The following is a 23,794-nucleotide window of genomic DNA, read 5'->3' on the forward strand; positions in this document are numbered from 1 at the left end:
CAACCAAGTATTTCAATTTCGTGAAGATATTTACGTTTCAGAGCTGTGGAACAGAAACGAAAGTCAACCTGATCAATTTCTATTACAATAATTTGATCAATTGATATATTTTTCTTCAATTAATTAATGATATTATACCATGTTGTTTAATACAAAACATTTTTCTAAACAGCTTTGAGCAAATTTATGAGATGAAGAATTTTCATTAGGTTCATATCGTGATGTTTGTAATTCTTCTTTAAGGTACGCGACGCCAAAGCTATAAAAGCCTTGCATCCACTCGTGCAACCTAGCGTCTCAAATCCTTGTGGCAATAATAACGGCGGCTGTCAACACATGTGCATCGTCACAGCTTCCAGCGATCAAAACAATCGATTAGGCTATCGCTGCGCTTGCCACATTGGATGGCGATTGGCAAGCGACATGAGGAACTGCAACTTGGTTCAAGAGTTTCTCATGTATTCGCAGCAGAGGTTCATTAAAGGCCGCGTACTCAATCCTGTAATGGAAGGCTTTAGCGATGCTATCCTACCGGTAGTATCTAGACGGGCACGATTCGTTGGACTTGATTACGACGCACACGACCAATATATCTATTACAGCGACGTTCTTCAGGACGTTATATACAGGGTACATCAGAACGCGACCGGACGCGAAATCGTCCTGGCTAGTCAGAATGAAGGGGTGGAAGGGCTCGCGGTTGATTGGGCCGCGAAGAACTTGTACTACATCGATTCGCGTAAAGGTTCGTTGATGGCGAAGTCTCATTGACTTTTTTTAAACCATTAATCTTTAATTCAAATTGATTCGTATGAGTTTTATTAATTTTTTGATTAATAAAGAAGAAATGAATTGAAAATTATAAGTTTCAAAAAAATAAACAGCAAGGTCTGTCTAGTCCAAAAAATAAAATTTGTCTGTTTTCTCAGGTACATTAAACGTGCTCAGCACTCGGAATGTCACATATCGGCGGACATTATTGAAGAATCTGAAGCGTCCTCGCGCGATCGTAATCCATCCGAACCAGGGTTACATCTTTTTCTCTGAATGGGATCGTCCGGCCAACATTAGCAGGGCTCACGCTGACGGTTCCAACCTGGTCGTCTTCAGAAATCTAACTCTAGGTTGGCCAAATGGACTGGCGATCGATTTTATCGAAGATCGATTGTACTGGTGTGACGCTCTGTTGGATCACGTGCAGCATTCGAACCTGGACGGCACGGATGTGCGAACGGTGAACTCCCGACTGATACGACATCCGTTTTCCATCGCAATCCACGAGAGCTGGATGTATATCACTGATTGGCGTCTTGACGCCATTATTCGGTTGCATAAAGAGACTGGTGAGCAGGAAGCTATTCTGGTCCGTGAACCCGCTACCAACAGACTTTACGGCGTGAAAGTCTTCAGCCGTGATATTCAGAAAACGACAAGCAATCATCCTTGTACCATTAATAATGGCGACTGCGAAAAACTTTGCTTTGCTATTCCGGATAACTCCTCACGCTCCGACATCATGTTTCCGGGTATGCAACCCACACCGAAGCTCACTCAAGTATGTGGATGTCCTTATGGAGAACGTCTTCAGAGTAATGGTAGGAGCTGCGCAGCGGATCCTGATGGAGAACCGCCTTTGCAAGCGTGTCCACATACTTGGGATTTCACTTGCGCAAATCAGCGGTATGTGTTAACTTGACTTTTTCATGATAATTGAAGCTAATGATTTACGATCAACATTTGTAACAAAATTTTTCAAAAAGATTCAGAAGCTATACAAATTTAATTTATAAATATATCGATTATAATTTAGTACTAGGTATTATATATTTCGAATAGCACACAGTTCATTCTAGAAATAAAAAACTAACACGATTTTTTGGTCAACATATTTCATATTCGATTAACCCTAGACTACTACACCATATTTGCCACCCAAATCTACCATACTGGGTAAAATTTACTCGGTCTACTTATTTTGTTTCGTAACTTCGGTTCAAACGCATCGATTTAGAACTTTTTTTTTAAATCTATACGCTAGACAGTAAGAAAGGTGACTGAATAGATAGTAACATTTAAAGATCTTAAAGATATGAACAATTTGCAAAAATGTAAATCAGTTTTTATATCTTTTCTGAAAAAAGCTGATTTTTCTTTTACATCGCAATTCTCTTCAGAGGCGAATAAAAAAAGTAAAGCATAGTTTCTAAAAGAACATGAGTGGTATTTTCCAAAGAAAAATACCTCATATGGCTTCACTTTAAAAAACATTTATTTGACCGAGTGAACTAGACCGATTATCGAATTTTACGCGGCTTATGATGGAAGGTTGTAGAAGACACTTGTAAGTCCCCCCCCCCCACATCGTGACCCTACTTCTTCAACCCTGTCGGAATGGCACGTACTTCAAAAATGGTCCGGGTAAATTTTACCCAGGTGTGGTAGTCTAGGATTAAGGGGAAGTCTCGTCTCCTAGACAAACTTAAAAAAGTATTTATTATTAAATAAAATTAGATTTTTGCAAATTTGCTTAAAATTTAAATATTTTATTTCTTAATCGATCTATTTTCAGATGTGTCCCGAAATCCTGGGTATGCGACGGTGAAAATGATTGTCTCGACAACAGTGACGAAATGCAAAACTGCACAAAACCAACGTGCAGCGCAAACGAGTTCCAATGCAAATCAGGTCGTTGCGTACCGATGACGTTCCATTGCGATTCTGAGAACGATTGTGGCGATTACAGTGATGAGATGGGTTGCCCGAACGTCACCTGCAGCGCAAATCAGTTCGCTTGCGCCAATAATCGCTGCATCCCCGCAACATGGAAGTGCGATTCCGAGAACGACTGCGGCGACAGTTCCGACGAGGGCGAGTTTTGCGCAGCAAAAACTTGCTCGTACTTCCAATTTACTTGTCCGCGCTCCGGTCACTGTATACCACAATCCTGGGTATGCGATGGCGACAGCGATTGCTTCGATCAACAGGATGAGATGGATTGCCCGCCGGTTACTTGCCTCAGCACGCAATTCACGTGCGCGGATCAAAAGATGTGTGTCTTAGCATCGTATAAGTGCGATGGCATCAGTGATTGCAATGACGGGTCAGACGAAGTGGGCTGCCCGTCATTGGCGCCGGATCAGTGTAACACTGACAAACAGTTCCAATGTGTCAGTTCCGCTATCTGCATACCGAGAAGCTGGTACTGCGACGGTACCGCGGATTGTCCGGACAAGTCCGATGAACCGGAATCATGCGGAAAGGTCGACTGCCAGACTGGATTTTTCAGGTTTCCTGTATTCTTTAATTAAACTTTCTTGCATGCGTTTCTTAAGGAAGCATAGGCGATAGAGATGTACATACATACATCTTATTCTCGTTCAATTCATTGATATCTAATTTGATGTGTTCCTCAGATGCCGAAACGAGAGATGCGTGTTCAAGGCATACATCTGTGACGGAAAAGACGATTGCGGAGATGGATCCGACGAAGACACCGAACTGCACGCATGCGGTCCTCCCGCGTTCAAGTGCGATTCCCAACAATGGAAGTGTCCGGGCATAACGAATCGTTGCGTGAATACGACCAGCGTATGCGACGGCAAGTCAGATTGTCCCAATGGAGCGGACGAGGGACCCGCTTGTGATTCCGCCGAATGCAGCCATCAAGGTGGATTATGTACCAACGGTTGTATCCAAACTCCGTACGGTGCGCAATGCACCTGTCCGGCTGGCGAGGAACTCAGCAGCGACAGCTTGACATGTCAAGACCTGAACGAATGCGAACCGCAGGGAAGATGCTCGCAGACATGCGTGAACACGAAGGGCAGCTATTATTGTGGCTGCGTGGATGGTTATACGTTAGACGCGGATAAGCATACGTGCAAGGCATTCAATCACAGCGCTGCGTTTTTGATTATCTCTAACAGGCATACCATTCTAGTGGCTGATCTTCAGGATCAGGCGCTGGAACGAGTTCCTATCAACGTGGAAAACGTTGTGGCAACCGCCAGTAATATGCACACAGGCACTATCTTTTGGTCGGACATGAAGCTGAAGCGAATCTCGCGGTTAGATCGCGGTAGTGATCCTCAAGATATTATCAGTACCGGTTTAGACCTGGTGGAAGGTCTAGCCTACGACTGGATAGGCCAGAATCTGTATTGGTTAGACTCAAAGCTAAATACAATCGAAGTGGCTAAGGAGACTGGGGTTGGCAGAATGATTCTCGTCAAGGAGAATATTACGCAGCCACGTGGAATGTGTTTGGATCCCAGTCCAGGTGCGAGATGGCTTTTCTGGACTGACTGGGGTGAAAATCCTAGAATCGAAAGAATTGGAATGGACGGCACCAATCGATCGACTATCATCAGTACAAAGATTTATTGGCCTAACGGTCTAGCGCTAGATATCGCAACTCGTAGGATATATTTTGCAGATAGCAAGCTAGACTTCATCGATACTTGTCTCTATGACGGCAGCAAGAGACTTCAGGTTCTAGCCAGCTCGCACTATCTCCTGCATCCCCATTCGCTTACTCTCTTCGAGGACACTATGTATTGGACTGATCGGCAGCTCAATCGCGTACTATCCGCACACAAGTTCAAGGGTTCTAATCAGACGGTGGTGTCGCATCTAATTTCGCAGCCTCTTTCCATACACGTACATCACGCAGTACTACAACCAATCACTGCGAATCCTTGCGCTAACACTTCCTGTGAACATCTATGTCTCCTATCGCCCAGTAATCCAAAAGGATACAATTGCAAATGCCAGGTAAGTGATTTTATACATTACAAACATATCGGGAATTCTATTTGTCTAGATTGAATAATTTTTTTTTCGTGTTTGATCCCAGGTTGGATTTAAATTATTGTCTGATGGACGTTGCATGGAAGAGGAAACGCCATATTTAATGGTTCTTCGAGGTTCTCAAATCGTTGATGTTTCTTTGACGCCTAAAGAAACAAAGACTGGATACATCACGCCTATCGTAGGTGTGGAAGGTGGAAGATTTATCGAGTATGACAGAAGGGACCGTATTATTTACTGGTTGCAAGGTAAAATATTTATTTTTTAAGTATACTTTTTGTTTTTCAAAGTCTTTTCAAGATTCTAGATTCTTCAAGTTTTAAAAGAGAATTTAATTATTTATTAATTTTATTATTTACATCAGGCAAAGATGGCGACAATGAGAATGGTACGATTTATTCTATTCCCTATAACGGCGGCAACCGAACGGAGTTTCCGAATCCTGCGGGCGATACCGGCATCGTCGGTTCACCATCCACTATGGCGCTGGATTGGCTTGGACGTAATATGTTTATCGGCAACAAATTCGCATCCAATATTGAAGCTATCAAATTGGATGGCAAAACGCGATACCGCACAATCGTTTTGTCAAACGATGGAAATCTCACGTCGGTATCTAAACCGAAGGCGATGTGCGTTGATCCTATTGACGGGCAAGTATTTTGGGTGGATGATGGAGGTTTCGGAGTGCCTCAGAAGATTGGACGTGTGAATATGGACGGTACCAATCCGCTAGTTCTCGCAAACAATATAGAACGTCCCGAAGCAATTACCATCGATATACCTAGCAAGACGCTATACGTCTCTTCTCAGAATCCGGCTTATGTTAAAGCCATGTCAACGGACGGTCTGAATGTTCGCACCATTCTTTCTGCGGCAAACAACATAGCATTGCCTAAGGCAATAGCTGTCCATGAGTCTCGTCTGTACTACCTGGATCCGCTTTACGACAAGATTGAACGTGTTGATTTGCCTAGTGGTGACAACCCAACCAAAATCATTGATAACGATTCTGAGCTTCGTACTTTAACCATTTATAAAAAACGTGCAACCGGATCTCATCCTTGTCTTATAAACAACGGTGGTTGCGAACAGCTTTGTCTGCCTGCGTCCGGAGGCACGCGCGTTTGCGCTTGCGGAATGGAATATAAAAAAGTCACGGAGACTGGATGTGAACCGTACAAGACTTTCGCGGTGGTAACTCAGCTGGATGTTGCCAGAGGTTACAGTCTCAAAGATTCCAAGGAAGCCATGGTACCCATTACTGGAGTTGGCCATCATATCCTTCATGTCGATGTACATTACGCGGGTAACTGGATATATTGGGTGGAATTCAATCGAGGCATTTGGAATGGCATTTTCAGGTAAGATAAGTACTATTGACTGCTTCTACAAACGTTAAAGTTCTTTGGCTCTATGATTTCTTCGCGAAATTAATATAGCGACAAATATTATTAATTTTTATTTATATTTTAGAATACGACCCAACGGCACGGAATTGCAACAGGTAGTTAAACAGGGAATTGGTTCCAATGGAATTCGTGGCCTAGCCGTAGACTGGATTGCAGGAAACTTATATTTCGCTAATGTTTTTCCTCATGATAACTACGTAGAAGTCTGCTGGTTGGACGGTTCCAACCGAAAGGTGCTGGTGAAGACGACGACGGACGCTCCTCGAGAGCTGGCTGTAAATCCTATCAAACGATACTTGTATTGGATCGATTACGGACAATATCCTCGAATAGGCAAAGCCTTCCTCGACGGTACCAATTGGTTCCCTATTGTGACGTCTGGTATTAGCACACCGCGCGATCTAACGATCGATCTTGCAACGCACGACGTTTATTGGGTGGACTCAAAATTAGACATCATCCAGAAAATGTCTTTCAACGGTGGAAGTCGAGAAATTATACGTAGGAATCTGCCAAATCCAATGGGCGTTGCTATCTTTGGCGGAGACGTCTACTGGGTAGATCGAAATTTGGCCACCGTTTTTAAAGCGAGCAAATTAAAGGGCAATACTAGCCTTCCTATCCCCGTTAGAACAAATCTGCAAAAGCTCAGAGACATTGCTATCTTTGATCAAAACAGTCAACCGCCGGATGCCACAAATCCTTGCTCTCAGGTATGAATTGAGATATGCATTATCTTTTTACTTAAGAAGATAAAACTACTTTTGAAAGAAGCTTAAAATTATTTTTAAAAGAATTTTTAAACTTTTTGAAGTAATAATTAGCAAAGAATAATTTTTAAACAAACTTGAAAAGGTAAATAATTCTTATTTCTTCAGGTAACAAATGGCGGATGCGCTCAACTGTGTTTCGCTTTCCCGAAAGACTATAATAGAACGTTCACTTGCGATTGCGCAGTGGGTAAACTCGCAGCCGACAATCGTAGCTGTGATACCGTTAGCGAATATCTAGTATTCGCCACGCGAACTGAGATCCGCGCCATTCATTTAGATCCGCACAACACTAACGTACCCTTCGCATCCGTTGGAAACCTGACGAATGTAGTCGGAGTGGACTTTGATTATCAGGACAAGAGGCTGTTGTTTACTCAAATTCGTCCTTGGGCGAAAATCGCGTATATGTCGTCGGATCATCCGTCCTCTTCCGAACTGCACACGCTGATCAGTAAAGGAATTAATCCCGAGGGCATTTCGTACGACTGGACTCAGAAGAAGGTATACTGGACGGATTCGTCGAACAACAGTATCTACGCAATGGACCTCGACGGATCTAACTTGGTGATGATCGCACGCGTGGACCGTCCACGCGCCATCGTCGTTGATCCTTGCAACGGTTCACTCTACTTCACCGATTGGGGTCGTTTTGGAACGTCCGGGAAGATTTTCAAAGCGACCATGGCGGGATCGCTGAAACGTGCTATTATTGACAAAGATCTTTCGCAACCGAGTGGTCTGGCGATCGATTACGAAGATCGGATGCTATATTGGACCGATGCCGTGCGCGAGAAGATCGAGCGGTCTGATCTCGAGGGGAAGAATAGAGAAATTCTGGTCAGCGCCACCATCTATCCCTTCGCTATCACCGTCCACAAGCAGCATATCTATTGGACAGATCTCCAGCTTCGTGGAGTTTACCGAGCGGAGAAGCACACTGGAGCCGATAAGATCGAGCTGGTGAAGCGATTGGAGGACTCCCCGCGAGATCTTCACGTTTTCTCCGGAGACAGACAGACATGTAGTGCTGATAACAATGCTTGCACACACAATAACGGCGGCTGCGATCAATCCTGCCATCCGGGTGCCAACTACACCTCAGAATGCAAGTGCAACGATAATAGCAGGCTGGTGAACGAAGATAGAATGTGCGTGTCAAAGAACGTCACTTGTGATGGGAACAAGTTCGCTTGTAGAAACGGCAGATGCATCTCCCGAATGTGGGCGTGCGATGGCGACGATGATTGCGGCGACGGTTCCGACGAGGACACCGATTACTGCTGTGAGTGCTACAAAGCTCATAATAAATAAAATTCAAAGCAAGTATTCTCGAAAGTACGTTTAGCTAGAATATTTGTATAAATCTTCATGTTTCAGCTCACCACTCGTGCAGTCCGAACGAATTCCGTTGCAACAACGGCCGGTGTATCTTCAAAACATGGAAGTGCGACCACGAAAACGACTGTCGGGATGGCAGTGATGAGGAGGGTTGCGTTTATCCGCCTTGTGCATCAGGAGAATTTACCTGCGCCAATCACCGCTGTATCCCGCAATCTCAGGTGTGCAACGGTATTAATGACTGTAAGGATAACGTTACGTCTGACGAAACGCATGAGCGTTGTCCTCGCAACACTACGTGTCCGTTGAATCATCTCAAGTGCGAGAAGACGAATATCTGCGTGGAGCCCTACTGGCTATGCGACGGCGACAATGATTGCGGCGACAACAGTGACGAGAATCCGATTCACTGCGCACAGAGGACCTGCCCTCAGAACAGTTTCCGATGCCCCAATCACAGGTAAAGTTCTGCGTTTGACAAATAATTTTAATAATCTAATACGGTTTTAAAATTATTTTGAAAGTTGTACATTGAAAGAAAAATATTTTGTATTTGTGACTATAATTGCATAGTAAAAAAATTATGGTTAGAAGCACTATTTTTATGGTTATTATTATAATGTTAGTAACAATAACCTTTGTATAGTCCTACCAAATATAAAAAGATTTTTATTATAAATTATAATAATTTCAAATATTAATATAACAAAATATCTAGATTATGTAAGACAAATAAAATAAATATTTTTATATATAAGTAAATGCAATTGCAATTATAGTAAGTGTAACTGTGTATTTTCTTAACATTTGCTTACTATTTATATTGTAACAATAACTAAAAAATAAGTAAACGAAAAAATAATAATATCAATCATAATGTATAACCGTAATGCATTGTTAAAGCAGTTATAATTTGCATGGTTAAATTAATTATAATTTTATAGTTGCCTCGAAATTCACTATAAATTATAGTTAAATTATGGTTAATCCATCTGTATTTTTCTCTCGGTGTAATATTTTGTGATCTTGTAACAGAAAGTTTTAAATGCATGCGTATTGCTCAGGTGCATTCCAGCTACTTGGTACTGCGATGGAGACGATGACTGCCTAGACGGAAGTGACGAGCCGCCTGGTTACTGCCAATCCGAAGGTAGAACATGTTTCGGCGATCTGTTTACATGCGACAATGGTAACTGCATTCCTAGAATTTACATTTGTGACGGAGACAACGATTGTCTGGATAACTCTGACGAAGACGAGCGTCATCAGTGCAGTAAGTTCTTCAACCATACAACATTTCATTGTCGTTCACTCGGAACTTTAATATTTATAATTTTTCCCGCATTATTACAATTCAAAGATTATCTTCTCTTATTGTCTCAAAAATTATATCCTATTATATCAAGGAGTTAATTTATTTTGTAGTTTTTCATTGTGTTTTAAGATACTTAATTAGCATTGTTATTATTAAAATTAAAAATCAATTTAATTTTTTTACTATTTCATCTTCAGTTTGCGATTGCGTTGCAAGTTCCGACATTAATCGATTTAAATAACTAAAAAATGTATTTAGAATTTACATAGAAGTATATAGGTATCAAGATCCAGTTTTAACTGTTGAAGGCGTTTCTAGATTTAATTGTGTTATTCACTTAACGATCTAGTTTTAACTTATTATTAATTTATTTTGACTAGATGACAGAAAATGCGACGAAGAAACCGAGTTTACTTGCATCGCGAACAAAATGTGGAATCGCGCCCAGTGCATCCCGAAGAAATGGTTGTGCGACGGAGATCCTGACTGCGTTGACGGGGCCGATGAGAATGTAACTTTGCATCACTGTCCGGCGCCAACCCCTTGCGCCGAAGGTCAGTTTACGTGCAACAATGGTCGGTGTCTGAACCGCAGCTGGCTGTGCGATCACGATAACGATTGCGGCGACGGCAGCGACGAGGGCAAGTTCTGTAACAGCCAATACAAGCATTGCAGCACCCAAGAGTTTACATGTCAAAATTTCAAGTGTATACGCAAGCAGTTCCGCTGTGACGGTCAAGACGATTGTGGTGATCATTCGGACGAAGTAGGATGTCGTAAGTATAATTTAATGGTTATTCTTGATAAAAAACATTCTCATGAAAGTTTCCATAATATTTTAAATATTTCACTTTTTTATATTTTTAATTAATTGTGAAGATTTCTGGAAAAATAGCTTAATTTTTTTCAGATTTTATAAACTTTTTTTTGGGAAATTATAGACTGAGAAATCTTAAAAGTATTACAAGGAAAGAGATTTAAGCGTTCTCCTTCGATTTTGATCCCCTTTGAATATGTTATTTTCTAGACAAAAATAATAGACAATTTGTTTTATATACGTGTCCTTTAGCACTTTTAAAGAATGAAACATTTCTTAGGAAAAATATCGATTATATTCTATTTTGGGACGAATATATCGTCGAAACTATGAGAGATATAAAATAATGTTTGAAATAAAAATTGAATATTTTAAAAGTACATTATAACTATGATTTAGAATAATGGTTTTTTTTTAGTATATTCCCACTACTTAACATTTTTGTTTAATTTTTCGAATTTTTTAATGATAAATTAAAAAGTTATTTTAAGACAAATTTAATCATATGTGATAAAATTATTTTTCGAAGTATCATTTTTGAGAAATGAATATGAATGTTCTATACGCTTACCATCCGTACTCGTTTATACACTCAATTCTTCACGCAGCACGTTCTGCTCGCATTTTTGCGTAATAAGAGATAACGATGAAAACAAATTTATTTCCGGCCCATATAGCACACTTTATCTGAGGAACATCCAGAGGACGTCTTGTACATCCTCAGATAAAGTGTGCTGTATGGGGGAATATTCTGCGTGCATATAATCATGGAAATTTTTATCATGCGCAGGTAGACAACACTTACGAAGCATTTGATTGTTAGCATTTGATGTAAACAAATCTATTTCGGGAACATTCTGCATAATCACGGAAATTTTTATCGCGTATGGCTAGACAACATTTATGAAATATTTGAATGAGATCATAGGGTCAAGTTTGAAAAAGCGGAAGGATGCATGTGCAACGAAAATGTGCACAATTTTTGTGATATTGTTAGTTGCATTATGTAAATGCAAAAAGTGTGAAATACATATTGCGCTTATCTTAATTACATTTATTGTTTCGTTAATTTTAAAAATAGAATTAATATCTTACAAATTCGTAAATTCTTTAATGTCGTGTTGCTTTAGTTTAAAGCCAACGAAAGGGATCAAATCACAAGAAAATTAAAGGTCAAAATTATAAAGACGATTGAAAGTAAAAAAAACAAATAGAAGACTATCGGAGTGGGATTAGACAATGATAAGCAGTAATATAAAATGCAATATAAAATGTCATATGCTATGTGAATATATGTTAGATCAGTACATCGTGACATTGTATATACAGGAACATTGTCTCGAAATTCGCAAATCAAAATATTACAACAAGAAAGTCCTCGAAAAATTAAATAAAAAAGTTATAAATATAGTAAATATTTATAAACTTTTATTTTAAGTAGTAGTTTTTGAGATATAAGAGTTTAAATTTAGCCAATTATAGATTAGTACGCGCGTGAAGTGCGCTATCAATATCACTATCAACGTGTTCATGTTTTCGTTTAACCGTGATCTGCTAAATTAAATTCAAAAACTACTGCTTAAAATAAAAATTTACTTTAAATAACTTTTTTATTTAATTTTTCGAAGACTTTCTTGCTATGATATTTTGATTCGCGAATTTCGGGACATCCTGTATATACAATGTCACGATGTACTGATTTAACATATATTTGCATAGCGACTGCATTTTATACTGCTGCTATGATCTCATTCAAATATTTCGTAAATGTTGTCTAGCCGTGCGCAGTAAAAACGTGATTACATGCATGCAGACTGTTCCTGAAATAGATTTGTTTACATCAATTTGATTTTCAATATTAACGCTCTGATTTCATTCAAATGCTTCGTAAGTGTTAGCTAGCTGCAGTGTGTGATAAAAATTTCCTTGATTATACCGATTATACGTACGCAGAATATTCCGGAAATAGATTTACTTCCATTGTTATCAAGAAACACGGTCGTGTTTTGGCGCTAAAAAATTTCCTTTTAAATTATAATTGTGAAATACTTTTAAAACTATTCAACTTTTATTTTAAACATTTTTTTATCTCTCATAGTTTCGATAATATTTGCTCCGAAATAAATAATTAATTTTCTTTTCTAAGGGATGTTTCACGAGTTAAAAGTGTGAAGAGACACGATATGTAAGAAAATCTGTCTCTTATTTTTGTTTAAAAAACAACATATTCAAGCTTGTGAAAATCGGGAGGCAACACTTCGGTTTCTTTCCTTGTTTTAGAATATTTTAGAATTTATAGATAGTACATAAGAATTCTAAAAAAAGATGTAAACTTTCTCAACATTTCTAAAAAGCGTTTTTGTATGAAAAATTTGAGAGATTTTCTAAAAAGTTATAAAATTATATAGATATTTTAAAAATTCTGAAATTTACATAAAAGTTTAAAAATAATTATATGAAGAATTCTAAGAAAGATTAGAAATACTAAAATATGTGAGAAATATAATTAATCCTCCGATTCAAGTTGTATGAAGAAAGGTGAAAATATTTAATTTTAAGTGTGTCCAAACATGCATTTAATTGTTCTTACAATCTCTTTCTTGGTACGATATGAAATATTATTGAAATCGACAAAAACGTTAATTCTTTTAGCGTCCAGAGGAAAGAACACGACGTGCCCGAATCCGAAGGACTTCATGTGCGCCAACGGCAACTGCATTGATTCGCAGCTGGTGTGCAACAAGGAGCCGGACTGCGCCGACGAGAGCGACGAGCCGCCGCACTGCAACGTGGACGAGTGCGCCCGTGTTGAGACGAACCAGTGCGGGCACAAATGCGTGGATACGCCGACTAGCTTCTACTGCGAGTGCAACCACGGCTACAAGCTGCTGGCCGATGGCAAGGCCTGCGACGACATTGACGAGTGCATCGAGACGCCCCAGGTATGCAGCCAACAATGCGAGAACACGCCTGGCGGTTATTACTGCAAGTGCAACGAGCGCTGGTACGAGAGGGAAGCCGACGAGCATACGTGCAAGCGACGAGACAACATTCAGCCGTGGATCGTGTTCACGAACAAGTATTACGTTAGGAACATGTCGATTGACGCGTCCAACTACAGTCTGATGCATCAAGATCTGGTCAACGTCGTTGCGCTTGATGCGGATTACGGTCAGCAGATGCTATACTTCTGCGACGTCACCGCGAAAACAATATACAGGTATATTACGTGTGCTTTTTAATGCTGATTCCTGATAAACAAAATTCTCATTACTTTGCATAATACATATTTTTTTAAGAATTTTTGCCTTAAATTTATGAAGATTTCTGATGAATACCTTAAACTTCTTCAGATTTTGTAAGTTTTCTTTGAAACCTATAGCATGAGAAGTCTTAGAATATATTTCAAGATTCACATATATGCATAAGGAATTCTGGAAATGATGACTTTCTCAATATTTCTAAAAAGTATTTTAATTTATATGAGAAATCTGAGAAATTTTCTAAAAAGTCATAAAAAATTATAGTATACGGGAATTCTGAAAAACTTTAAAATTTAGAATAGAATAGAAATTCTGTAAAATTATATGAAGATTGAAATGAAGAAAAAATTTTTCGACAGGGATATTTTTCTTTCTAATTGTAAACTGGAGGAGCTATTTGATTTAAATTCTCTATTTCTCTATCTAAATTTTATCATTTCTCTGTTTCTCTATTATAGAGCACCAGTGAACGGCGGCGAGAGGGAACCAATTATCCGTCACGACAGTTTAGGACTTGAGGGTATTGCTATCGATTGGGTTGGTCGGAAATTGTATTGGTTGGATCGTCATGCAAAGCATTTGGACGTTGCCGAGCTTGATGGCACGAACAGGAAGACTTTGCTGACCGGAATATCGGATCCACGTGCGATCGCGGTACATCCCGGTACCGGATACCTGTACTTTACGTCCTGGCATCTTCAGGTGGATTTCATTGAGCATTACTAGCAGTTTCTTCCTGAATAATTGTATTGTATAAGCAAAATTATTATAAAGTTACGAAGGCTTAATCGTGAATCACGGATCTAAATTCCAGGCGTACATTGGTAAGATGGGCATGGACGGTAGCAACTTCACTCAAATTCTGACGTGGCAGGATGACATCGCCTGGCCGAACGCCCTGACAATCGATTACTTCACCGATCGCATCTTCTGGGCGGACGCCCATCTGGATTACATCGCCTTCGCCGATCTCGAGGGCCACAATCGGCGGATCGTCCTGTCCGGCGCTACTGTGCCACATGTCTTTGCCATCACTGTATTTGACGACTTTATTTACTGGACCGATTGGAATCTAAAAGCGATCAGCCGGGCGGAGAAATTCTCCGGAGCGCGTCTACAAGTGTTACGCAACACCACTCACCGACCCTACGACATCCATGCCTATCACCCTCTTCGGCAGTTACCCTACAACAATCCCTGCGCGGAGAACAACGGCGGTTGCTCGCATCTCTGCCTCATTGCACCGCCTGCTAGTTCGTACTTGCTCGAAGGATACGGCCAGCCTGGAGTCACCTCCTACAAATGTACGTGCCCGAATCAATTTATTCTGGACAAGGACAGCAAGACATGCATAGCGAACTGCACTGCGGGCCAGCATCGTTGCGGACCACCCGACGAGAAGTGCATCCCTTGGTACTGGAGGTACGATATGTTTAGATTGAGTAACATTTTTTCTTTTATCGAACAACTGATAAAGGAATTATAATGGAAATTGTATGCACAGATGCGACGGAGAAAAGGATTGCAAGGACGGTTCTGACGAGTCGTCAAGTTGCCCGAAGAGGATCTGCCGACCAAGCCTATTCCAGTGCGCAAACGGAAATTGTACACCGAGCGTGACGATTTGCGACGGAATTGACGACTGCGGTGACAAAAGCGACGAAGCCAAGTGTGCGCTCGAATGCGGAGAGCTCGAGTTCAAATGCAAGTCCAACGGCCGCTGCGTACACGACTCCTGGAAATGTGATGGAGATGCCGACTGTAAAGACGGCAGCGATGAAGATCCTTCCATTTGTCGTAAGTATCTAGTAGCTATTTATATTTATTTAAAAAAATTTTTGTTTGAATTTTTTATATAATTTTTTAGAATTTTTCAAAATTCTTCTGTTAATTTAATAACTTTTTAGAAAATTTCTCAGATTTTCTTTATACAAATTAAAACACTATAAAAATGTGGAAAAAGTACATCTTTTTTAGAATTATTTTTATATATGAATTCTAAAATATTCTTAGATTTTTTATTCTACAATTTCCGAAGGAAACTTATATATAATTTATAACTAAAAATTTAAGATATTTTTTTTAGAAATCTTTGTAAATTAAAAATATGAAAAATTCTTAAAATTGATTTGAGGTATGAAAATTTTTTTCACTAGCAATGATGTTTTTTTTACCGCATCCGTATAGCTTTTCTTCAGCTTCGCAAAATACGAATTTTGCCGAATTGAATATATTTTAGCTGAACATATTTGTATTTTTATTTACTTTAACTTGTGTAATCTATATTACTATTCAGGCAACCGTGCCTGCGATCAGAGCACCGAGTTCAGTTGCAAGAACGGCAAGTGCATTCCCAAGCTGTGGATGTGCGACTCCGATAACGATTGCGGCGACGACAGCGACGAGCCGGCGTACATGTGTCGGCAAAGGAACTGCACGACCGGGTGGCAGCGGTGTCCGGGACACGCAAACTACCGATGCATTCCGAAGTGGCTGTTTTGCGACGGCAAGGACGATTGCCGCGACGGTTCCGACGAGCGTCCGGAGAACTGTCCGAAGTGCGATCCCACCATGGACTTTAGATGTGCCAATAACCGGTGCGTACCGAAGCAGTGGCTGTGCGATTTCGCCGACGATTGCGGGGACGGTAGCGACGAGATAGAGGCGATGTGCAAGGGCAAGTATCGCCAGTGCTCCGAGTCCGAGTTCAAATGCAAAAATGGCAAGTGCATCGCGTCCAGATGGAGATGCGACAGCGAGGACGATTGCGGCGACAATAGCGACGAGGAGCAATGCCATCAATGGGTGTGCAAGGTCTGTAAATAGGCTGATTATAGTTTTGTTACGGCATTGTCATGTCACATTTTATGTAATCCCCATACTTGTTGCAGAACGAGAGCTTCCAATGCGCCAGCGGTCATTGCATTGCGTCATACCTGCGTTGCGACGGAGCGCGAGACTGTCGCGACATGAGCGATGAACTCAACTGCCCGCCGAGATACCCGGGAGGAAGATACTGCCCACAATCGCGATTCCAATGTAACAACAATCTTTGCGTCTCGCTGAACGACATCTGCGACGGCACCGACGACTGCGGTGACAATTCTGACGAAAGTCCTACCATGTGTGGTGAGTTTACTGCTGATATCTTGATCAGGACTGGGCAAAATATATCATTAAAGTATTTGAAATACAAAATACTGGCAATCTTAGTATTTGAATTACAAAATATAAAATACTTTGAATCTTTCGATTTAAAATGCAAAATACTTTTTAATTTAATCTTTCAATGACAATAATATATAATGTTAAACGCCCCCCTCCAACAGTCCCCTCTTCACTTTTAGAGAGAGAAAGAAAAGTTGTTTTACTCTCTTGCATTTTTTAACAGTCCTATTGTCTTGTATCAACCGCACGAGAAATCTTATTTACTAATGTGAGATTATGAAATTTGACTCTGATGACTTGATATTGCTTGAAACTTGACGAAAATAATTAGTGTCGCTAATTGTCATATGAGAAAAATTCAAGTTACTATATGTATTAATTTTGTCAAGAATTTTTATCAATAATTTCTTTAGTATTTCAAATACAAAATAAATAATAAATAAATTATAATTAAAATTGTATTTGAAATACAAAATACTTTTATGTGCTCCGCTGAAATACAAATTGTATTTCAAATACTGTATTTCAAATACAGTATTTGAAATTTGCCCAGCCTTGATCTTGATTCCTTTCCTACATAGAACAGAACATTCCAGCAACATTCGGCAATATTGCTGGAATATTGCCGGAATGTTCTGCGGGTTGTAACGAGAAAATAAAAAATAATATAAATAACATTGTTGTATCTTTGCGTAGCAAACTTCCAGTGTGATACACACAGACGGTTCCAGTGCGCCAATCATAAGTGTATAGCCAGATACCAACTGTGCGACGGGATCGACAACTGCGGCGACGGTTCCGATGAGAACAACATGACGATGTGCGTGAAGCAGACTCGTCCGTGCGACCTGACGGAATACACCTGCGCGAACAAGAAATGTATCGACCATCTGAAACTTTGCGATCTCGCGGACGATTGCGGGGATCTGTCGGACGAGTTGGGATGCCGTGAGTTTTTATTCCCGTCTTCTTCGCTTTCGCGTTCCACGGTCGGAAATTATTGAACAAACTGTTTTTCAGATCACAGTCAGCACTGTTCGGACAATAATCGGGGCGGTTGTGCACACGACTGCCACAATCTCGTTGACGGTGGCTACATCTGCACTTGTTATCCCGGTTACATAATCTCGCCGGATAATCGGAAACACTGCGTGGACGTTGATGAGTGTCAGACCGGTAACCATCAGTGCTCTCACATCTGCACGAACTTAAACGGCACATACGCTTGCTCTTGCCGGGAAGGTTTCCAATTGTCGGACACATACAGTGGCGTGTGCCGCGCCGAAGACAACAACATTGTCGTGCTATTTGCAAACGGGCCCGAACTGCGAGCCTACGACCTGCGCACCAGGGAAGAGATGGACGTGATAGACAATGAAAAGAGAGTGCAGGCCATTGATTTTGATCCCAGGTCAGAATACGTATTTTGGATTGACTCGTACGACAACACTATTAAACGGTCCTACATGGTAAATGCCAAAGAAGGAGAAGCAAAGATTGGACACGCGCAGGACCTCAATATGAAGAGTATGTATCATTTAATTCTACAATTGATTATGTTTTATTGAAATAATATGTGTTCTCAGTTTCTTAAAAAATTTAATTCCTTAATCTTTATCTAAGGTTTAGATTCTTTCAACAATAGCACCATAAATTTTTTGATCTTTGCAACTTTAAATCTTTAAATTTCTATATTTTTGTATCACACGAAGCAACTTTTTAACGCTTCTTTTTAACCCTTATACGAGCACATAAATATGTGTTATCTATTTTACGAGATGATCTATACAATAGAAAACATTTTATACTTGTGTTAAAAACGATCCTTGTTAAAATGTTTGTGTTCAATTTCTAACATACCCCCGAATATTAATTTAATATAATGTGATTATGTTATTTTGTATTAAATTGATATTTAACATTTTTTGTTAAAATAACACAATTTATGAGTAAATAAATAACATAAAAATAATAATATAATTTAAAAATGTAAATTTTAAAATAAATAAATAAAAGACGAACATGTTAATATAACTTATTATGAATGCTAATTTCACTGAAACGCTTTCATAATTTGTTTCCAAATTGTGTCAAAGTTCTGTGTTAATTTTTACATAATGTTTATGTTACTTTCCAACACTAACACATTTATTTTATGTTAAATTAACAAAAATTTGAATGGACCGTTTGGAACACATAAAATGTGTTAACTTTAATACAACTTTCCCAACTATGTATGAAATATTAATTACTAATGTTTTACTAATAATATTAATTTTTACAGCTGACTCCAGGCCAACGAGTTTAGCGGTGGATTGGATTTCCGGTAATTTGTATTGGAGTGAAATCGATCAATCGGGAACTACTCCTCGCGGTCAAATTATGGTGTCTAAATCGGACGGCAGGTATCGACGTAGCTTAATTACAACGAATCTCGAACAACCAACAGCAGTGGTCGTGGATCCCGAGCGTGGGGAGGTTGTATGGGCCGACTCGGGTAATCAACCGAAAATCGAGATAGCCTGGATGGACGGAGCTAGGCGCAAATCACTCGTGTCGGAACGAATCGCCAGTCCTTCGTCGCTTACCATCGATTATGCTATGGAGCACACGCTTTATTGGTCCGACAACAAGTTGGACACCATCGAGGCGATCAGTTTGGCGGGTACCAACAGGAGAGTTGTTTTGAAGGGCAGACCGCTCAGGAATCCAATAGCACTGGACGTTTTTGAGAACAATCTTTATTGGACCACTAAGCAAACGGGTGAACTTGTTCGTCAGGACAAATTCGGCCGAGGAGTTCCCCAGACTATCGTCAGGAATCTCCCTAGTCCTGGTGGCGTTAGAGTCTATCATCAGCTGAGATACAACACCAGTCTAAGAGATCCGTGTCATAACGATCAGTGCACTCATCTGTGCGTAACAATTCCTGGCGGCCACCGCTGTCTCTGCTCGGACAGCGTTGGTCCCTTCCAGCGTCTGATGAGGGACGACAACGAGAGGCATTGCGATGCCACGAATGAGAGGCCTCTGCCGGAGCCTAGGGTATGTCGCTGCCAGAACGGCGGACGGTGTCAAGAGGTGGACGACAAGCTGGCGTGTAACTGTCGTGAAGACTTCCACGGCGAATTCTGCGAAACAGCGGCGGTCGCCGCTCGGGCAGGCGGATCAACCGCTGCTATAGTTATTCCCATAGTCATATGCCTGTTGGTGTTGTTCTGCGCTGCTGCGATCTTCATGGTTCTTAAGAAGCGACCATTGTAAGTATGATATTTACAAAATTTTACAATAACGCAGAATAAAGACGATCTTCTTTATTGAACTTGTTTTGTTGTTCATAGTGGCAAGCCTGGTGGTCTTGGCAGTCTCACAGGTGCCCAGAGTGTTTCCTTCCGCCAAGGCAGCAATGTAGAGTTTGGTGCAGAAGCTCACGAAAGAATGGTAAGGCCCTCGCTTGCGTCGATTTAAATCTATCGTTTTAGATAAATTATGTATCAGTGTAATAAATTAATATGCTTTATTCTAATATTATTGTGCCTCTATGCCTGTCCTAATTATCATCGATTATTGTGTTTACAGGAACCTCTTGACGTGGAGTATAACTTGAACGATGTTAGTAATAAGAACCGAGACTTTAGTAACCCAATGTACGATGCGGTGAACATGGAGAGCGGTACCACGAACGGTACCGGCGCCGGCAGTATGTACGAGATGCCGGCGGAGATGAAGCCCTCCAGCATACAGCACAAAGAGCCCCCGCAACTGCATCTGAAGAGGAGAGAACTGGACCCCACGCCCATCGACTCGGGAAAGGATACTCAACAACTGGTCGAGGAGGACAAGTCCGAGTGCTAGGATTACAATTCCCATTTAGGAACTCCTTCGGATCTGTTGTGCTTCGAACTTGAAAATGCAGGGTGGAGACGTTTCCACGAGCCTGCGAAGAAATACATAGAGACACGAACGTAAATTAGTTAATCAGTTTTACGTAAACAGTGCGGATTACACTTCGCAACTGCTCGTGTGCGTTATTTATTAAGCTATTCACCGAGACGTTTCTAACATGTGGCAATTAATTCGAGATTTTGTCTTATCCAGTGATCCACGAATATAAGAGTATCGGGATCTCTGGATTTCTGTGAAGAAGAGGATATCAGGATTATAAATTGTCATATAGACATAAAGGAAGAGAAGAGAGAGAGTCTTTGACGCACGGTTTTATAAAAGTTTTGACGAAAATTTCACAGATTTTAATTAGATCTTTAGATTCGGAAATAGAATATTTTAGGACATCGCCTTTTGACATTTTTGAAAAAATAAAATAAAAAAAAAAATATTTTTATGTAGCAGTCATAAGTCAACTTCGCGTATCCTCAAATCTAAGAAGCTCGACGTGTTTAGGTTTTTAATTTTCTGCATCCTCTAGATCTATGAGAATTTCTGACCACAGATTCTCATAAATCTCTAGATTCCTTCCAGCCAGGAATTGTGAACTGGCTTTAGGATCTTAAAATTTCGGAAAGTATAGAACGGCCGCGAGATGACAACGGTCACCAGATAAATCGATGGTATCGATTTCACGAGGAAAGGGGAAAGGGAGAGAATAGGGCGAAAGCAAATTGCAATAGGCACGATCGTGTCATTTTTTACTAGGTGTGTGATTTGTAAGTCTTGTAAATATAATTGCTAACAAAGTATAATGTTCATGTTATCCGTGTACCATAAAAGACGCAACACATTCCATTCTTTCTCAAGGTTGCTGCTTGAAGTGTAACGATAACAGCGGGACACTTTCAATAGCTAGGATGTGTATGTATATGTGTGTGTATGCGTGCACGTGCGTGTAGTGCTCGAATTGGTACACTCAGTCCGTAAATAATTCTTTTCACCACACACCCGCCTTATATTTCTGTGTTTTTCAAACATTTAACAATTTGCATTGTAACGATACGGAGAAATTATGTTGCAAAAGAAAACAATTTATTTAACTCGAGTCCAAAACATTTTAGGAGGCTCAAATAAAATTTGTAAAAATTCGATAACTCTAACAATTTGAGTACGTTTCGCTTGTTTTTGCTGTACAATTTGAGCACTTATAGCGTACGCGTGAAATTTATTCTCAACTGCAATATGACGGGATCAAATTTGACTTCGATAGAGGTTTGTAAAGCTCAAAGATATTGACCAATATCTTATTATTATATTTAGTTTAATTCAATATTCTTCATTACACTTCTTCTCTTCGTGTATTATAAAATAAAGCAATGAGAGATTTAGTATTACCTCTATAACAGCCATTGATTTTAATGAGAATTCAATGGCAGAAAATGTTCTCGGGGTTGAAGATGATCCTGCTAACTAAACTACAGTAGTTGAGCGTTAACGATGCACGTACGTCCGTTTAAAAAAAAAGCTGTATTCTTAGCGGAAGTATTTTTGTAAGGCGTGGCGTTATATAGTTTTTTATGTTGAAAAGTGGCCTTTTTCTTGTTACGATGAGTCGAGGCGTGCAATGCTCGAGGAGCGAGACAGATATGTTTCACGCATGAGCGTTATTAAATGTTATTCTTGCGAATGTTACTACGGAGCACAATCGATTTTACGACAGAACGAAACGTCTCCTGCGCAGCGAAAACATTGTGCTTTCGGAACATTGTGCCCGGCCGACGTTATTGTACATTTTTCTAGATTTTGTGAGGTACTCCTCCTGCAAAAGATAGCTGTATTAAAAGGAATCGACGACAATTCGTTCTATGAGTTTAACTTCCCGAGCTTCGAAATCAGAGATTTATTTCAATAACAATAGTTTTGCATACCTTTCTATTCTTCCTACTATTCCTGGACAGTTAGCACTGCGTTTCTCCAACGATTTCCTCTCTTCCGCTACTTACGTAATAATGGCAAACAAACGAAATCTACATATTTTAATTTGCATTAAAATATGTTTAATATATTTTTAATCCCTGGTTTAAATGAAATATTGATTAAAGTTATTGATTTTGCTAAAAAGTCTAAAACTAAAAGGTATTTAAGCTAGCACTAATTATTTTAATTCTAATCCTGAGGGAGATGATCAATGTAAATCGAGCGTCAGTTAATTCCTTTTAATGCATATATTTTTTACAGGGTCAGTAAGCGTAATTCTTCTTCCGTGCAAATTATGATTAATGTAACATCTTTGAATCGTTAATAATTCAGTAATGCAACTTCTAGTCTTGAGAAAATAATAAATTTATTAAATTCAATCCTCAAGACTTTTTAGGTTTTCTTCATTTTATATCGTAATTTCAAAATGAAGTGTCCTTTATTCTATGAATAAAGTGTCTTAAATTCTGTAAATAAATAATTTAAACACATAGATTTTGAAGAAGAAGCGCTCTCGGCAAAATGATCAATCTAGAATACAAGAATATTATTTATAATTTAATTTGTGCCTTGGTAAAGAGATTGAGAGATCAACGTGAACACGTTGTACATACACGTATCGCGAAAACTAGGGGAGGAGAATTATCAATGCTGACCCATCCTCCACACAGATTATTATACATAAAAGAGTATATAAATAAATATAAATATATATATATTTTTTTGTTGCAATCGACTTTGACCTGGGCAGGGCTCCAGAGTGTCCTAATATTATTACGATATATCAGTATTTTGTGTATTTTTTTATCAAGTTGACAAAATAACAATTGTTAATATATTGTGCAAAAATATCAAACAGATACCGTCCAAGAATAAACTGTAAAATTGACAATTCAGTATTCCCTATGCCCATGCAATATCAAATGCACGTGCGTTTCACCCTTTGTGCCCGACTATGTAAATTATATTTTTTTATGAGTACAATAGCCGTTTCCTTTCTAATTTTATGTGATTTCTATTCCACCGATATCTTT

At 39.7% G+C, this 23,794-nt stretch overlaps 1 protein-coding gene across 1 annotated transcript in view; it reads left to right on the forward strand.

The window, feature by feature from the left end:
• The window catches only part of LOC105462495 (low-density lipoprotein receptor-related protein 2), a 59,767-nt gene extending 36,116 nt beyond the window's left edge, over window positions 1–23,651 (forward strand). The window contains exons 8-29 of the mRNA XM_011709130.1: window positions 244–745; window positions 930–1,680; window positions 2,570–3,286; window positions 3,414–4,773; window positions 4,856–5,057; window positions 5,174–6,173; window positions 6,286–6,934; window positions 7,100–8,276; window positions 8,372–8,792; window positions 9,397–9,605; window positions 10,028–10,423; window positions 13,117–13,684; window positions 14,186–14,429; window positions 14,542–15,149; window positions 15,232–15,524; window positions 16,024–16,541; window positions 16,619–16,856; window positions 17,592–17,843; window positions 17,916–18,422; window positions 19,180–20,155; window positions 20,237–20,336; window positions 20,475–23,651. Of these exons, the coding sequence (XP_011707432.1) occupies window positions 244–745; window positions 930–1,680; window positions 2,570–3,286; window positions 3,414–4,773; window positions 4,856–5,057; window positions 5,174–6,173; window positions 6,286–6,934; window positions 7,100–8,276; window positions 8,372–8,792; window positions 9,397–9,605; window positions 10,028–10,423; window positions 13,117–13,684; window positions 14,186–14,429; window positions 14,542–15,149; window positions 15,232–15,524; window positions 16,024–16,541; window positions 16,619–16,856; window positions 17,592–17,843; window positions 17,916–18,422; window positions 19,180–20,155; window positions 20,237–20,336; window positions 20,475–20,750 (11,964 nt within the window). The 3' untranslated portion in view covers window positions 20,751–23,651. The remainder of the gene's footprint in view (window positions 1–243; window positions 746–929; window positions 1,681–2,569; window positions 3,287–3,413; window positions 4,774–4,855; window positions 5,058–5,173; window positions 6,174–6,285; window positions 6,935–7,099; window positions 8,277–8,371; window positions 8,793–9,396; window positions 9,606–10,027; window positions 10,424–13,116; window positions 13,685–14,185; window positions 14,430–14,541; window positions 15,150–15,231; window positions 15,525–16,023; window positions 16,542–16,618; window positions 16,857–17,591; window positions 17,844–17,915; window positions 18,423–19,179; window positions 20,156–20,236; window positions 20,337–20,474) is intronic.
• The last annotated feature ends 143 nt before the right edge of the window (window positions 23,652–23,794 follow it).

This window comes from Wasmannia auropunctata, unplaced genomic scaffold (genome assembly GCF_000956235.1).
Source record: "Wasmannia auropunctata unplaced genomic scaffold, wasmannia.A_1.0 LD336097.1, whole genome shotgun sequence".
Classification (NCBI taxonomy): domain Eukaryota; kingdom Metazoa; phylum Arthropoda; class Insecta; order Hymenoptera; family Formicidae; genus Wasmannia; species Wasmannia auropunctata.